At 46.6% G+C, this 17,399-nt stretch overlaps 2 protein-coding genes across 11 annotated transcripts in view; one reads left to right on the forward strand and one right to left on the reverse strand.

Moving 5' to 3' along the window:
- ANGPT2 (angiopoietin 2) overlaps window positions 1-8,741 on the reverse strand; it is a 56,998-nt gene extending 48,257 nt beyond the window's left edge. Inside the window, exon 1 of the mRNA XM_043454480.1 lies at window positions 7,900-8,741. Coding sequence (XP_043310415.1) covers window positions 7,900-8,190 — 291 coding nt within the window. The 5' untranslated portion in view covers window positions 8,191-8,741. The remainder of the gene's footprint in view (window positions 1-7,899) is intronic.
- The window catches only part of MCPH1 (microcephalin 1), a 220,651-nt gene that overhangs the window by 141,350 nt on the left and 61,902 nt on the right, over window positions 1-17,399 (forward strand). Inside the window, exon 13 of one of the 10 annotated variants that reach the window (XR_006266847.1) lies at window positions 1,698-1,898. The exons of the other annotated variants lie outside the window; for them this stretch is intronic. The gene's annotated coding sequence lies outside the window, so the exon portion shown is untranslated. The remainder of the gene's footprint in view (window positions 1-1,697; window positions 1,899-17,399) is intronic. 10 annotated transcript variants of the gene reach the window in all.

Consider the following 17,399-nt stretch of genomic DNA (forward strand, 5'->3'; position numbering starts at 1 on the left):
TCGCAAAGAGCTGGACATGACTGAGCGACTGAACTGAACTGAACTGAGTTGCATAGATAATGGTTTTAGCTGGTTGAAGGAGGTGATGATGGTAAAGGGATTAGGCCCACTTCTCAGAGATTTCTAGTGGATTTCCTGTCTTTAGTCAGCAGTGCTTGCCAAGTTTAGGATACGAAAGAAAGGTGATATCATGGGCAGATATCTAATTGAAATACTGATTTAAATAAAGACAGACAGCTAGCATACCTGACTGTCAGTTCAGGTGGCTGAGGAACATTCATCCTTTTATTCTCAAACCATACAAGAAAATCATTTTAATCCTGATCAGCGTTGAAACTCTTAACATTACCCATAATTTTTTTTTTTACTGCTTTTGTTTTCATCAAATCACTGAGCTTGACATTAATTTCTCATTTTAAATGTGAATAGTATGACATCAAGTTATTTTTGGTTATATCTGTCTATAGAATGCTAGATAGGAGATACACCCTAGTCATTTCTTAAAATCACTGGAGGACAGGGCAAGTCACATGTTACTCTTCTGGGGCTGAATTTTATTTGCCTGGACTTTCAAGTGGTACTGTGAAATTCAAGCTGTCCCCCTCACTCAGTGTCCAGAAGAGGGTTATTTTATGCATGATCTGTAAGAATGTCCATACTTTCTCCTGGTTATCATATAATTTGTTTTCACTCTTCTGAACTAGAGGGCGGGATTTCATGTGAGTACTGTAGACACATGACATTCCCAATTGCCTTTTTTTTCCTTCTTAGCAGCTTTGGTACCATCCCCACACAGGACAGACCGCAAATGTTGCCTGGTAACCAGGTTGCCCACACTGTAGCCTTCATATTGCAAGACTGCTGGCGTGCCCTGGTTTTCGGGTGCCAGGGTGTACCCCGGAACACCTGTGCTTGTCCTAAGGACTCACAGGTGGTGGGACTTGCCTCTCTTACTGACCTGGGATGTCAAGCAGCTTACTTAGCCTCTCAGACCCACTTCCTTTTTTATTTTTAATAAAAAAGAATGACAAGTTATCTGATAGGTGTAGGTGTATAATACTGCAGTGTGCACGGCGTGTTTTAAGTCGTCATCTCCATGGAGGCGTGTATGTATGTGCTCAGGAGGAAGGCGCTTGTCTCTGAGTGCTGTCCATAATGTGTCTAGTGCATGCTCCATGTGTGTTACTTCCCACAGCCACCTGTTACTGTGGTGATCAGGAGAAGTGACCGTTCAGAAGCAGTTTCAACGGGTTTTCGTTTTATAAAAGAGGCTCCAGTGGGGTGACCACACTGTCCGGCACTGTTCCCTGCCCCCTCCCACCCCTCAACATACCTCACTTCATGCACCCGGACTATCTGTCTCCTTTCACTCAGAGTTCTGTGTGGCACTTACCACCTTCTGACTGTGAGTTCCAGCAAGAACGTGGGGGTGTCATGCACTGTGTCCCCACCAGGGCAGACCCCAGTCCTGGTCTTCACCCCACTGGTTCACCCCCAAGCACCTCGAGCACTGCTGGGCACACGTGGGCCTTCAGTGAATATTTCTTGAACAAATAAATGAACTTTAGTGATGCCTGCCCTAAACCCCAGAACCGGAAACACCCCAAAGGAGACTCATTTGTGTGAGTGAGCTGAGAAACAGCCCTGTGTTCATATTCACCCACACTCCCCTCCCGGCGATCTTCTGCTCTTTGCAGGCCCACGGAGAAGTCTGCTTCTGTCAGAGGAGGGATGTGCGTGCTTCTCCGTGTGTGTTTTTCCTCTCTAGGTGACCCAGGCGAGACTCCTGCACTGCAGCCCACACTGACATTCGCTGACCGTGTTTATGAATGGTTAAAAATAGGTGGTGTTGTGTCTACTACATCTGTGTCCTAGAGGTGTCTCCGGGACACACTGAGGTAAGGTGTGCAAAGCGCTTTGAATTTACTCAGTGCCACCTCTGTTACTGTATTACAACCATTGCTTCTGTGGGAAACGTCCCTGCAAAGTTGAGTGGCTCTCTTTCTACCAGAAGAGTTCTAGAATAATTGAGAAGAAAAATCTTATCAGATTCCTTCAAGTCAAAGAAAGATGTAATGAAAATAGAGGGGAAAAAAATACGTATACACATACACACTTACAGTGGACCCTTGAACAACATGAATTTGAACTCCCTGTTATGTGCGTGCTTAGTCATTCAGTTGTGTCCAACTCTTTGTGACCCCATGAACTATAGCCCGCCAGGCTCCTCTGTCCATGGAATTTTCCAGCAAGGATCCTGGAGTGGGTTGCCATTTCCTCCTCCAGGGGATCTTCCCTACGCAGGAATCGAACCCATGTCTCTTGCGTCTCCTGCATTGGCAGGCAGATTCTCTACCACTAGTAGCACCCAGGGAACTGATCCACTTATACTCAAGATTTTTTTCCCGATAATACATACTACAGTACTACACAATTTACAGTATTTAGGACATATATATGGCTTGTTTTTATTTTTAATTAGAAATGTAAATTATTTTATAGGTATAGCTATGTATGTTATGTAATATATACTTTTTATACACAGTTATATGGATGGCTTAGACAGTAAAGAATCTGCCTGCAATGCAGGGGAGCCGAGTTTGATCCCTGGGTCAGGAAGATCCCCTGGAGAAGGGCACGGCAACCCACTCCAGTATTCTTGCCTGGAGGATTCCATGGACAGAGGAGCCTGACGGGCTGCAGTCCATGGGGTGGCAAAGAGTAGGACAAAACTGAGCAACTAATACACACGTACATACTTACACCAAGTGCATATGTTTGTATAATTATAATTATATATTTATAGGAGGCAAAGGCTAGTTTGGTGGGTCGTCATTATCAGTAAGTAATAGGGATGCTCTGCAAATTATGAGCATCTGATCTGGAAACAGTCCGTGAGTGTTCATGACTCATCGCATCGCCCTCTCGGCCTCAGCCCAGAACCTCCGAAGCTGCCCGGGCCTGGGGTCCTTTGGGGTCCAGGAGGTGGGACCGAGTGAGCCGCCGTCCCACTGACGGCCGTTCCCTGTGCTGACGGGCCCCGTCACCGTATTCTCTTCTCTCCCCTCTCCAACCCCAACTCTCCTTCCTCCCTTATATATTGCACACACCCCTTAAATCCAGATTCTCTTTTACCTTCGTCTTCCAAATTTTCCCCTAAATAAAATCTTTCAGCCTCTTCTCATGTCACTCTGAGCCCCCCCCCAAAAAAAGAAAAAGAGATTCTGATCACTGTATAATACCACCATTCATATTTTACGAGGAAGGAAATGTATTCATTTTGATATTAAATTGTCACAAAAAAGGGCTAGCTTCCCTTGTGCCTTAGGCTGGGGGAAAAAAAAATCCACCTGCAATGCAGGAGACCTGGGTTCGATCCCTGGGTTGGGAAGATCCCCTGGAGGAGGGCACAGAAACCTACTCCAGTATCCTTGCCTGGAGAATTCCAGGGACAGAGGAGCCTGGGCAGCTATAGTCTGTGGGATCACAAAGAGCTGTACACGACTGAGCGTGTAAATGATAAAAAAACATCTCTCAGTGTTCATCTTACAGAAAGGGACTGAAGTTTAAGAGGAAGCAGAATTTGCATCCTACTTTCTACAGTTTTAAAGGTTTGACTTTGTAATTTTACATGGCCCATATATTACTCTCATGTTTTTGTTTTATTCTTAAGTGATACATATGACGAGAGGGTTGATTGGCACTGTTGTTCTTGAATTACACACATACAAAGTTTCAGTTACTTTATGGAGTAAAATAAGTCCTGTGGACCAGGTTGAGCATCTGATCACTGTTTATAAGGTGACCAGTATCCTCTTCAGGTTGTATGCAGTGCAGAAACTGGCTTACAGATAGACTCCTGGGTTATAAACAGTAAAGGACCATATTGGATCAACCAATTTTCAAAACACAGCATGGAGACTAGCTGGTTGTCTAGTGTCAGATATGATGGAAGGTGTGTGCACAGGTCCACTTCCTGCTTGGAGATTCTGTGGGCAAGACTGCATCTTCCCCCCAGGGGACACAGGCATCGTTAATCCAGGATGTCAGAGGCCACTTGCCCATGGAAAATGGATGTTATGTCTATACTGTATGTAATGCAAACTATCCGTACACTAAGTGCGTATTTTTTTGTAATACATGTGGGTAAGCACATATTGTACTATGCATCATACAGTAAACACTATACTCAACTTGCCTTTTCCAGCCTTAAATCTGTTGTACTTCTCCTACCACAGTGAAACTTCCATCATCTCTTCCTTCCTTATTATGATGATATTAATATGTAATTAAATAGCAATAGTAATCATCTCCTTACAGTCTTGCCTAGAAGGTTTAGTCAGGTTGTCTGAAGGCACGGCAGTTGCTTCCAGCAGTGGACACAGTCACGTTTCATGACTCGGGGACGGGGCAGTGCAGGCGGTGGGGAGGGTGGTTCTGTCCCCACGCTGCACCAGAGCCTTGGCTATGGCTGCGTGGGGCTTGCTTTCTTTCCTGTAATGAGCCAAGCTCGCGTTTGCTTCTTGCTTGTTTGTTTGGATGTACAGTGCACGGGGCTTGCTTTCTTTCCTTTAATGAACGAACCTCTCATTTGTTTACTTGTTTGTTTGTTTAGATATACAGCGAAGGAGTGTTTTGTAGGCACACAAGATCACACACACTCGCACACAGAGTCAGTCCCTGGCAGCTTTTGTAGCCACACAAGAACACACATACATGAGCCTCTCACCATCAGTTTTTCCCCTTAACCATAGTTTTGTTCTTCGGAGCAGAATTACTGCTCCCTGTTTTTCAGCTAACGAATAGTTCTCATACTCTGTTGAAAGGATATAGCATCCTTGGTTGTAAAGAAAGAAAAGGATCTCCATTGAGGTTTACAGTTCCCAGCCTGTGCTTCTGTCATTTAAAAAAAAAAAAAAAAGTAAGATTACAAGGAAATGTTTGCATGCACTTAAGAGGCATTAGCTTTATTTTTCAAAACATTGTTTGCAAGCATAATAGACTTTGCAGTTGTTTATAGCTTTTCAAGTATTCATCAGTATGAAATGTTTATTTCCTTTCCTTGTTTCTTCTGATCGAGGACAAAAAAAAAAAAAAAAAAATCAGTCTCCTAGCAATATACAGTGCTCTCCGCTAAGTTATTTGTCAGATTTTATAAAGTGCATTTACTGTCCCTGAGGCAGAGGTTTAGAATAGCTGCAGGATTACCAAGGGGATGTGACCCCACGTGGTGTTCTCTGGATCGCTGGGTGTATTTGGTCCCTAACCATCACGATTGATCTTGTCCTTTCTTCCCCACTGACCAGCAAGGGCTCCTTCCCTGTGCTGCTCATTCATGCTGCCCTGCGCTCATTCAGGCGTCCGCCGCTTACTCTGCCTGGCCGGCTCGAGGGGCAGAGTGGCATCTCTTGATGATGTGCAAAACTGCTTTCTTAGTCCAAGCTTCCGAGGGGCTACTAGCCACAGAGAAGGCGAAATGGTGTTCATCTACCCTGAGATCCACCAGGCTCTTGGTCTAATTTTCCTTCTCAGCAAGTTTTCTTAAAACCTTAAAAGGTTTTTGTGGGGTTTTTCCCCCCTCCTCTCTCTCTCATTCAGGGAGAGAAAGGAAGTGTGGAATCATAAAAAGAAAAAAAACTGCCCTAAAGAAAAGGAAGTATGCAGAACCCAGCATGGAGCTTTTCCTTCTGTCATAATCTATCAATAGGGGTTCGATTGTTGATCATTGTGGCTTATCTGTCATCCCATTGCATATTATGTTCTCCCTTATGAGAAACGCAGTGTTTATTATCACAGGTGGCAAAACCCAGAAGTAAAAAACAAGCAGTGAGGTTACATTCAATCACTGTAAGCGGGTTTCGTGTTGGTGTGTTTGCTCTCATTCCAAAACCAGGAGCCAGTAAAGCAAGCGAGCACACACCCTGACTTGCTCACGTGCAGATAGCCCAGAGAGGCTGAGAGAGCAGGTGTGAGCCCCGAAAAGATCAACATGAAGTCATTCTCAGTGACACTGAGCTCGCCGGCTAAAGAAAGAATTTAGAGACACCATTGTGCTACTGTTCAAATATTTGCTCATTGAACCTGGAAAGGAAAAAATGTTGGTCACTCCCGTAGGATTCCTGGTCCTTCTCCTTCTCTAAAGAGAGGGAGGAGCAGGGGATTGTTTATCTAAGAAACAGGAGCTCTGTGTGTGGAGTTCCAGGTATACCTAACGTGGGCTTCGTTAAGCAAACATAATTTAGCCGTCCTGAATTTGGCAAGACACTCTTTTATGTTTCTTGACCGTGTATCCTAAGAAACAACTCTCCAGTCGGGCAGATTAGACTGTTGACTGAACAGCGCGTCTCCCATCCCAAGCCGCGTCCAGCAGCCGTGGCGTTAACCGAGCGGCGGGCGGCAGAGCAACTCAGGAAGCAACGGGAAGCCCGCGAGCAGATGTTGAGGATAGAAGTTTGCCTTCCAAACATGCGAACCTGTATGGCTGCATACTTTCTAAGTTTAACATCACTATTTGCACATCTGTGAATTTTAGATTTTTTTTTTTTTAAAGCACCACAGGGAACTTCTTAGGAAAGAGAATTTGCCCAGAAGGGATCATGCTCACAGACAGGACTAATGAGTCTCATATTACAGGGCAAGTCTTTCTGATACGTTTCTGTTGTTTTCTGTTCTTTGATTTGAAGCGACCCCTCTTGTTAACAGTGAATGCAGCGCGGAGGGCTTTCATTCATCTCGGCTCAGGACCAAAGCAATAACTTGGTCATTTCCTCTCTGAAGGTAGGAGAGCTAATGAGAAACACAGATTAGGAGCCAAGATCTATTCTGAGATTAAGATAAGGTGTCCTAACAGAAGGTTTACGGTGAAAGGAAAGACTCGGGCAGAGTGTTGAATGGGGGAAAGCGGCTTGTTGTTAAAGTTCCCATCTGGCTTGAAACCGTTGTTCTCTGCTGTGCAAGCGCCGTGATGTGATGTCACTGTGATAGTGAGGAATCTATTTGTGCAATTTGTCTAAGCCCCCTTTAGAATATACACAGCCCACAACAAGAACTTCAGGGTGGTTTGGGGTTTGTATAAACAGCTTCACGTATGAAAACGATGGCTTGTGAAAGCAAAACTGAGCTTTCAGTGTCCTGCCTGAGTCAAATTCACTGTGAAAAGCCTGAAGCAGCAGGCTCGTGGGAGCCCCGAGGACGTGACCGCCTCGTCCCAGGGTGACGGCAGCCGGGTGCCCTGCACGCCCACCCCGCGTGGGGTCAGCCTCAGAGCCGGCGGAGGGACTGAAGGGGCCGCAGCACTGACTCCGCTGGCGCGCCGGCAAAACTCACCCCCACCGACATGACAAGCCCTCGGCATCAAACCCCCGAGGTTCTGAGAAGTGGAAGGTCTGCTTTATTTAATTTCCTCTCGTTTACCCAGAGCCCCGATCTATTTTAGTAAATAAATTCAGGAAATTGGTAAAGCACTTTACTCCATCCGTTATGTATCCGTAATTAACGTGATTGTCACGTTTTTCCTGGCTCCGGCGCTGTGTTGCTCACAGCTTCCCTCCCGTGCCTGCGACCGGCTTATAAGGTCTCTGGTAATGGGTGTCACGGAGTTTAAACTGCTTGCACAAACAACATAGCCCATACGCTGTGCAGAGAAGAGCACTTCCTCTGTTCATAAAGATTCCTGACCTTAGAGACGTCTCCACTGGTCCCGGCACTGTCTCCCAGTAAACCGTGTCCCTGTTCAGCCCCGGTCCCTTTGCAGGGCAGCACAGGAGACAGCAAGTGGCCGTTCATTCAGAGGTGTCAGCCACCACCTCCCTGCTCTGACCACCCCCTCCTGCCCTCCCGCCCGAGCTGGCGGTGAAACCTGAGCCGGTGTTGCTGTGCCTGGGAGAGGCGCCCCCTTACCTTCATGAGCCACTGTGTGTTGTTCTCCATGATGTTCTCCAGCACCTGCAGCCTCTGCACTGAGTCGTCGTAGTCAAGGGGCGCGTCCCTCTGCACGGCGTTGGGCACGTAGGCGCTGGGGGGCGAGCGGCAGTGGTCCGTCTCCGGCAGGAGGAACGTGTAGCTGCAGGCTCCGTGCTGAACCTGATACTGCTTCTTCCCGGCGGCGATGTCCATGCCCTTCCGAGAGCCGCTGTGGGCTGTGGCTACGGCCAGATCACAGCTCAGAGTCAAGAAAACAAGCTGCCACATTCTTTCTGTCTGTCGGTAATAAACCACCCGCTCAGCAAACTTCCAGGCGCATGAGACTCCCGGCGCTAAGCTGCCCTCTCAGACGCAGGGCTCGGGGGCAGAGGCTCAAGGTCCATCAAGGAAAGCCTCCTGTTCCTCCTTTCCCAGCTGCGACCTTGGTCTCTGCTGCCGTCTCCTCTCTGGCCTCGCAGCAGACTGTCAGATCACAGTCGGGAGAAGAGCCCTGCTCCCCGCGAGGGCTGCATTCGCCTTCCAGACCCGCGTCAGCGCTGCTTTGTCTCTCTGCCCCTGATTCTGTGGTGTCAGGGTCCGAATCAATCACTTTCCTTTCCTTATATGATAAGTTGATAAGAGCAGGCAGACATGTGCAGCCGGCGGCTCCGCCCTCCCGGCTTGTCCGTTATCTTCCTGTAGGGGGGTCACCAACCAGGCCACAGGAAAAATCCGGGCTTGATGTGTACTGTCCAACCGGGACTATATGCTGCAGAAGCCCTCTGGGAAAAACCGATCAGTTACAGGACCCCTGGGTATTTCAGAGGCACCACCCTAATTGAGTATTTCCTAGAGAGAGCCTGTAGGTCTCCTGTGTCTGAAACTGATTCACAGCGCGAAGCTGGTAAATATCTGGGGCAATAGCTTTAAAGTACAATGAAAGTTCCTGTTTTTTCCTTTAGGAATAAAAATACTGCAAATATGTCAGGACTTTGGTTTATTTTTGTTATTACAAACAAAGAGGAAGAAGTCTTGCTCTTGTAAACTCTGCCTTTTCATAGGGAAAATAGTTTCATTGGTATTACTTGATTTTTGAACCATTTAGCCAAGTATGCAAAACTTTGATCTTAAAACAGCTGGATAGGAACATCACGCTTTATTCAATTTGTGTTAGGAAAGTCAGTTTCTGAGCACTGACATTTAATCTTTTAAGCAAAATATCCACTCCAGTATTCAAAGTAAATTTAATGTATAACTAGGCTGATTAATTGTCCACTAAATTAGAATCCATAGAAAAATCAGAATTTAAGAGGGAGTTGAGAGTGGCATGTATTAACTTCTCCTTTATTAGGTCAGAATTTGCTCAAATCCTATCATTTTGTAACATATTATCCAGGATCAGTTGAATCAGTCCCACTCAGTGCTGGACTCGGGCAAATCACTTCTTTTCAATTAACCCCAGAGTCCTTGTCTGCCAGATTCAAGGGCTGCATTAACTCCCAAGGTTTTTTCTGTTTCAATTCCGTGGCTCCGTAAATCCTCCAGGGTACTTCCTTCAATAGCTGAAACTTAACGTTTTGGGGTTGGCAGTGTCCTTGCTCACTGGCCAGGGTGTGCACAGGGCGGGGGCGTGGGGGGAGACCTGGAACCTCTGTGAGGGTCTGTCCATGCCCAAGGGCACCAGATTCCTCCCAGGCAGCAGTGGCCAGTTCAGCACTGACCCAGTGAACCTCATCTACCCGTAAAGCCAGTGTCCATGTAATCGTGCAAGACCAGATTTCAGGGGATTTTATGATTTTAATTCTTGGATAGCTGAGGTCTATAGAGTGAATTGTGTCAAGAGACCTGATTAGACCTTTAAAGACATCCCTCCTGTGCATGGGCTGGCCCCCAGCTTACCTCCAGAGCGGGGGTTCTTAACCCAAAGTTCACGGACGGAACTCATGGGGTCCACAAACTTTGACAGGAAAAGATGTCTTTCTTTTTTGCAAAAGTCTAACTGAAATACAGCCTTTCTTTTAGCTTTGAATAGGTCACAAACAACAGTTGTCAATGTCTCTGGCTTTCTCACGAACAGCAATTACAGATATTTTTATTACGATATCGCAAGCTGATACTTGCACTCAGAATGGCATTGTCATTTAACCCCCAGGGTCCTGTTATTCAATCTTTGGATAAAATAACTCGTGTCATTTTTCTAAGAAGGGGTTTGTAGGCGCCCCCAGATTCTCAAAGGGCTTGATGGCTCAGGAAAGCTAGAGCCTGATTTTGGTGCAAGGTTTCCACTAAGGGGACGAGTTAAAGATACGCCCATTCAGACTACTAACTGCAGAGGGACACGTGTAGGACTTGTGTTGGACATGTGTAGGACACGGGACTTGTGTTAGAACCCTGATTCTCTGAGATCTGCAGCAAATACTTAACTCTTCTAAGCCTCAGTTTCCCTACTTGCAAAATAGGATGGTTCTTTCTCAGTAGCACCTTTAGAGTTAAAATGATACGAAATAATGCTTGTAACTCAGAAATATTACCTTCCTTCTCCAGCACTTCCCATTAAATTTTCCACTGTCAGATATTGTCACTGTGTTATTCTCTGGCTGACCATGAAGCAGAAACACGGGGAGCACTTTTTTCGTCCAAGTTGGTTCACCATTTGAAAGCATATATTATAAGGTAATAATACCGCACATGTGGTTTCCAAGATCATCTGTCTGCTTGTCAGGCAAACAGGGTGGTTTAAAAAGAAGCCACAGGAAGAGCGGGTCCCACAAGCAGTCCATGTCTGCTAGGTGCTGGGGAGCGTGATGGCGTGTCGGCCGTAGAGAAGCAGAGAGTGAGGCGGGGAGACCCCAGCCCTGGGATGTGGGGAGAACACGCAGGAGGAGCGTGTGTTGCCTCCAGGGCATCGGTCCTGCCGTGGGGTAGGAGGGAGTGCTCCCTTGTCCAGACCCCCCGGTCCGGGCGTGCAGTGAGCAGCTCCCTGTAGGTGCGTGGAAATCCTTCCCCGAGACTTGGAGGAGTAAGTGTTTACGGTTCGTGGGCCACCCGGGCTCCGTCACAGCCACTCAACTCTGCCGTCGCAGCGTGGAAGCCTCCAGAGAAAGCCCTTGAGGATGGGCGGTGGCTGTGTGCCAACGAAGCACTATTCGTCGACACTGAAATTTGAACTTATCATAATTTCCACGTCATGAAATATTCTCTGGATTTTTTCAGTCTTTTAAAAATGCAGGAACCATTCTTAGCTCACTGGCCGTTCCGCGGGGACCGCGGGCCTGGTCTGCGGGCTGGAGGGGGTTGTGGGGGGTGTGACACGGTCTCAAGGCCTCTCTGGGAGCAGCCAGTATAAGAGGGAGCCTCGGGGAACCTTCCGTGCCTCGGATCAGCGCCCGCCTCCTCCCAGGCCAGTGAGACAGGCCAGGGGAAAGGGCTCAGGGAAGGGACGGGAACATTCGACCAAAAAGAAAGTGTCACTTGGAAGCCACACCTAAACTCTAAGAGGGAGGAGGCCCTGGGAGAACTGCCCCAGTGTGAAAGCCGAGCAGCGCCTTCTGCGTTCAGGGCTGGACGCGGGCTGAACGTCACACTGCCGAGGAAGCGCTGGGAAGACGGGCGCGTCCACCACGGCTGGCACGGGAGCAGCAGCTGGAGACCCCCGAGGGGCCAGCAGGGCCGAGCGGGGCTTCCTGGGGCAGCCAGGCGGGAAGACCCTGCCCTGGGTGCAGACTCACCCCCAGCACACGTTAGCAGCAGTGGCGACCTCCACCCCAGCCTGGGGATGGAGACTGGATGCAGCCTTGACTGCTTCTCAGAGCTGTTCAGTCTCAAAGAGAATCTTGAGTTTCCGTCAATGACTTGCTGACAGGCTCGCTAAAGGCAGATGGGGCTATAAAACGAGAAATATTATTACAGCCTTCCCAAAAGCTGCCTTCCTGCCCAGCCAATTTTTTTTTTTTTGTCCTAACAGTTCTGCTGAACAGCTGTGTGTGGTGCTGTTTATTTTCTTAATAATGTTTGTTTTCTCCCCTGTACTGTATGTCATCAGCTGAAATTCCAGAGGCTCCCACTTATTCGCGGTAGCGCTGTCTCGGGCTCCCCTTTTGCACTTTGCCATCAGGGAGTGAACCCTCGTTTGACGGCACCAGGAGGACCACGTGGCCGTCCTCCCTGGTGAGAGGAGTGCTGCAGAGCTCTGACGAGGGCGCCTCTGCTCCAGTCCGCCTGGTGGAGCAGACGTGCAGGATGTGTGGGAAAGCCTGGTTGTGGCTCCAGAAACGTGGGTCCAGAGTCGACGTGGACTCACTTCTGTCGGATCTGGGATCTGATTGACCCCAACCTTCCCAGGACCACCCGTGAGGTGCCGGATTGCTGGTTCTGGAAGCCAGAAGCCAAGAAACGGTGCCAGCTTGAACCCAGTGCAGCGCAGGGCAGCCCCCAAGGCGTGGATCGCCAGATGGTTTCAGGGGAACCTGCGTGACTTCTGCTCTTTCCAGGGAGCCTGTTTGATACTCATATCTAACGGGTTAGCTATACTGTTGGACTTAGGAGGGACAGAAGTGGATCAGCTGTTGTAGGGGGTGGGGGGGTGGTCATTGCCGTCTGAGCAGCAAGCGTATGTGGCAAGTGTCCACTCCAGAAGCCCGTGGCTAATGGGGAATAATGAGAAACCACGCAGACGTACTTGGGGGCACATTGATCTCCCGCGTCTACTGACGTTCTGTGCCAGTCTGTTTCCATCGCATCTGGGCAGATCCCCAGAGTCAGTCTTGCACCTGCTGCTCACCGTCATGCAGCAAAGTGACCGTCACCGCGGCACAATGTCCGCGGGCCTCGGTGGTTGGGCCAGCATGGGCTTAGTTTTTCAAAAGTGCTGTGCTGGTGTAAGAGGACCTCTGGCTGCTGAGATGCCCCCCTAGGTGATGCTGAGGACACTCTTGGCTCTCAGCTGTTCTCAGCAGGCTCCTCGGGACCCCAGGCCCTGGGCAGGCTGGGCCCGCGGGGCGTGGGGGCCTCTCACCCATCCCCTCCTCGGTCCCAGCCTTTTTAAAGTCAGTGAAGTCAGCGAACATGTGGACAGCTTGGTGTGCAGGGGAAGCCATTAGGAAGTTCACTGGACATCAAAGTGTTGCAAGAGAAAAATTTACTCTTACTGCTTTTTTTTCCCCAAATTGTATGCAACAATGAATGAAAGCTGAGGAAGCCACAAGGAAAAAGGAAAGAAGGGGAAAGAAAAGAGGAGGGGAAAAGAAAAGACTGAGTATTTCGACTTCTGAAAGCAGGCCCTCTCCGCAGTGAATCACAGAAGAGCTGTCTCCACTCTGCACCTCATCCGTGGAACAGAACTGAAGGGGCTCGCATGGGGTCCGGCGCCGTCTTGCAGAATCCATGGATGGCCCCTCCCTGGAGGTGCTGGCCAAGTTGCGCCAGCGTTAGACGCGGAGATTGCGGGGGACAGTCCCCAGCTGTGGGTCTGAGAACAGCAGCAAGGAGAAAGCCTCTTAAAGTTGGAAAGACAGAGGAAAGGGAAAACCTGTAGATACCAGTGCACACATGTGGCGCTGTGGAAGGTCGATCTTGCCCCTGTGATGGACTTGGAAACCAAGGCTCGGTGGGGCGAGACGACAAGGCCTCCATCAGCCCCCTGAGTGGAAGTTAAAGCAGGGCTTTTGTTTCTTGTTTTTTAGTATCTGTTTGTTTCGTTTTGGCTGCCATGGCATGTGGAATCTTAGCATAGCAAGTAGGATCTTTGCTCCCTCCCAGGGAAAGTACCCCCGCCCGCCCCCCCCCCCCCCCACCGCCGTGTTGGAAGTGCGGAGTCTTAACCACTGGACCTCCAGCAAGTCCAAAGCCCTGACTTTTTTTAATCCCGATTTTAACATGGCACAGCTCAACCGCCTTTCAAGAACTGTGGGGACTCTCCATGTCACAAGCTGTCACCTCTGTGCGGAACATCCCAGAGAGGTAACACGTTCCGCTGATGGACCCACCTTCTGTGGCCTTTGGTCACCTGAGCAGGGGCCGCCGTCATGGACGGGGCCACCGCGTGCCCACCTGGACGTGGGGGCTGTCTGCTCACAGGCACGCAGAGCAGTGCACTCAGCCCAGGTGTTCTCACTGAGGACGGACTCTGCGGAGGTCCAGCCTCTTGTCTGCTTGCATCAGTTATGCTTTCTGTGTCCGTCCTTGCCATCTTTCTAATTTTCTGGTGTTAGCATTTTGTTTTTTTCTCCTTTTTTTGCCTCTTTAATTTCATGCCCTGTCACTGGCTGGAAGAGGGTGATGTACCTTTGAGAATACATACAGTTTCTGAAATGACGTATGCTGCCCAGTTTAGCACGATTTCCTGTCCTAGCTGCAATTAAACAGACATAGCATTTGCCGTAAAAGAGCTGGCCCGTTCCATATAGGGGAAAGCTAAGTGGCATCCACTTAGAATCAGGTACTGGCTCCATCGAATTCACCTTTGCAGAAGGTGAAGAAGTGTATATTTTGTTGAAATAAGCGTCTGCCTGCCAGAGGAGAGAAAGCCTTTGCCAGATATGTTTTCAGGCAATTTCCTTTCCTGGGAAATAGCCATTTCCCCTGCATGCCCCTCGTGTTTTCATTCTCAGAGCAGATACACTTAAGTGCTGGGCGTTAAAGGGCAGGGGCCTCGATAGCATCGCCTTGTCTGAAAAGATGATCTTCCTTCTCGTGGCTGTGTGACTTCTGGTTTGACAGGGAGCTGTAGGCATCTGTATGTCAGAGGTTAGCGCTGATGGAAGGATCAGAGTTAATACTGAGAAAAATCTTTTTCATTCTTATTTAGGTTAGTTCCGTCAAAGAGGTACCAAATCCTCACTCATTCTAACTTATCTGAGTGTTTACTGTGACATTATGTTTGAAAGACTTTTAGAGAAGTCAGTTATTGTTTTTTTTTTTTTTTAAGGAAACTTAAAAGATTCCTGAATCTTTGACAGCTTTGTACTGCCATGAACCAGCTCAGCATCAACTTAAGACAGTTTGCTTTGTAAAGCCACATGGTGTATAATATGGAACCTGAAGGACTGAAAAGAAAAAGCTTTTTATTTACTAGAAACTTGGGAAATATCCAAGTAACTATTTTTCTAAGATTTCATGATGAATTCCCTGAATTTTTAGGAATATGTTAGTTTATATAATTCTCCTGTTACATGAAGTTATCTCAGATGCTGTTTGATTTTTAAATATTTTCATCCTCCAATATTTTTGTTTTATCTTTCCATCAAAAAAAAGTGCCTAAAAGGTCAAGATACAAGTCATAACTTTAAAAAGGCAGTGGATGAAATTCTAAAACAATAGATGAGTGCATTAGCCTGATAATATTTCTGCCAGTAATTCTGTGTCCTGTTTTCTGCCCGTATGTAGAAAAACAAAAGGCTAAACATTCTCTTTCAGTGGATTGATGTCAATGATTACTGTTTTGCTTATGACCAATGAAAAGTCAATAAAATTTTTCCTTTGACTAACACTGCTGTTAGAGTGTTTTGAAGTGGGCTTCAAAACAGAAAAGATTTTGAAGTGGGTTATGAGTTTGTATTGTATACTAAATGTTCCTAACTTCATTTCAGCAAAGCTGTAGAGAAGTCAGATCCTGTTGCTTGTGAAAAATGTGTCTAGTCTCTCCGTCATAACCATTCTACTGAAGAACTGTCCAAATTCCTCTCAGAATGAGTTTTCTCTTGAGAGTGGCCTAATGCCATCTAGATAAATCTTTGTTTAATCTAAATTTATAAATTTTTATCTTAATTATTGAGAAACCTTTTAAAATAAGAGAGATAAAAATGTCATGTGTGTTATTTCCATGAAGATATATTATCTTTCTTGGTTATAGGTTAGCATAAATAAAATTGCTTATGTCAAAGAAGTAAAAAAAGTAATAATAATAAAAGCACGTGACCCCCTTTTGGTATTCCTGTCTGTCTAACTGACTTGATATTAAAAAATCTTCCTGTGGGAAATTAGGCTTGATTATGGAGTTACATGTACTAAAAGTCATTTTTGAAGAATTATATATAGTTTTTGAAGAATTATAAGTATAATAAATAGTTATGCATAAAAGGAAATGATGTTTGCATCTGAGTGTATAAAAATACTCCCTGCCATTCCTGTCCCTTCAGGAATCTAAGTACGGGGTCTGCCAGTGATTTATGGCCTTCCTGATAATCTCATGTGTATATGCCCTACTTTTTCTCTTAATCCCATCTCGAGCAATGTCTTTTGTACTCCATTAATAATGAACTGTACTCCCCAAAATGTTTCATTTTAAGGAAAGGGCCTAAAAGCAAAAAGACTGATACAAAAGAAAAAATTAAAGGAAGTAAGTTGTACAAAGCCTGTGAAGAGAGGACATTTATAGCAGTATTAAGATACCTAGTTCCTGGCATCTGTTTCCCTCAAGAGAAAAAAAAAAAATCTCAACAATAGTTTTTGAAAGCCTTAAAACTATCCTAGTAGAATATTTACAGGAAAAAGTATATTATTGACTGACCTTTCCCCAAAATCTTGATGTGTGTTTCAGGGACATTGTTAGTTTACAGGTTGAAAAGTCTTGCTTGTCTACACTAAAAATTAAAGCAAAACAAAAATCTACTATGGATGATACCTACAGGAAAATGCTGCTTGTAATACTCACCTGCTCCCTCTGCTGGCCTGATAACAGGTAGCAGGCAAAACTCTCTGTGTCCTCATTAAAGTCATTAAGAGAAATAACACGCAATTTAAGACCTAAAGCAGTAGCAACTAATACACTACACAGAACCCTTTCATTATAATTTTAGTGTAAAAGGATACCACAGCAGATGTTAGACACCTTCAGTGTAGACACACACACATGCAGTGAAAAATACTTTCAAGCATTTGTTTAGCACATACAGAGCCAGAATCTATTTCTCTCGTCATCAGATGATCAGGTTGCTACCCAAGTGAATGAAGCCTTGTGATTGTAACAGTAGAAAAGGGAGAGGTCTTTGCTGTCCGTCTCCGTAAAGGACAAGTTTAGAGACCTGATCTTGGTATTAGCAAGTTTGTTAGAGTCTTATGAGGTAGACCTACTACTTTGTAAATGGCATAAATCTTAACAGTCTAGGTTTTTCTAGATAAAAGTAAATAGCTAAGCAGCCTTTATTCATCTTGACCCTTGAAGGTCCAGTTCTGTGGACCAGCGCCTGTTCTGTGGATTTCTGCTCTGGAAGAGACAGATAATGATAGTAAATAAAGAAATCCCAGTCTGGTCAGTAAAAAGGTAGTCCAGAGTGTCATTGAGATGTTACAAGTGATTGAAAAAAAAAATCTGCAAGATATGATTAGTTGGCATGGTGAAAGTGAAAAGTGAAAGTGAAAGTTGCTCAGTCTTGTCCGACTCTCTGCAACCCCATGGACTATACAGTCCATGGAATTCTCCAGGCCAGAACACTGGAGTGGGTAGCCTTTCCCTTCTCCAGGGGATCTTTCCAACCCAGGGATGAAACCCAGGTCTCCCG

The sequence above is a fragment of the Cervus canadensis genome, chromosome 31 (genome assembly GCF_019320065.1).
Source record: "Cervus canadensis isolate Bull #8, Minnesota chromosome 31, ASM1932006v1, whole genome shotgun sequence".
Taxonomy (NCBI): Eukaryota; Metazoa; Chordata; class Mammalia; order Artiodactyla; family Cervidae; genus Cervus; species Cervus canadensis.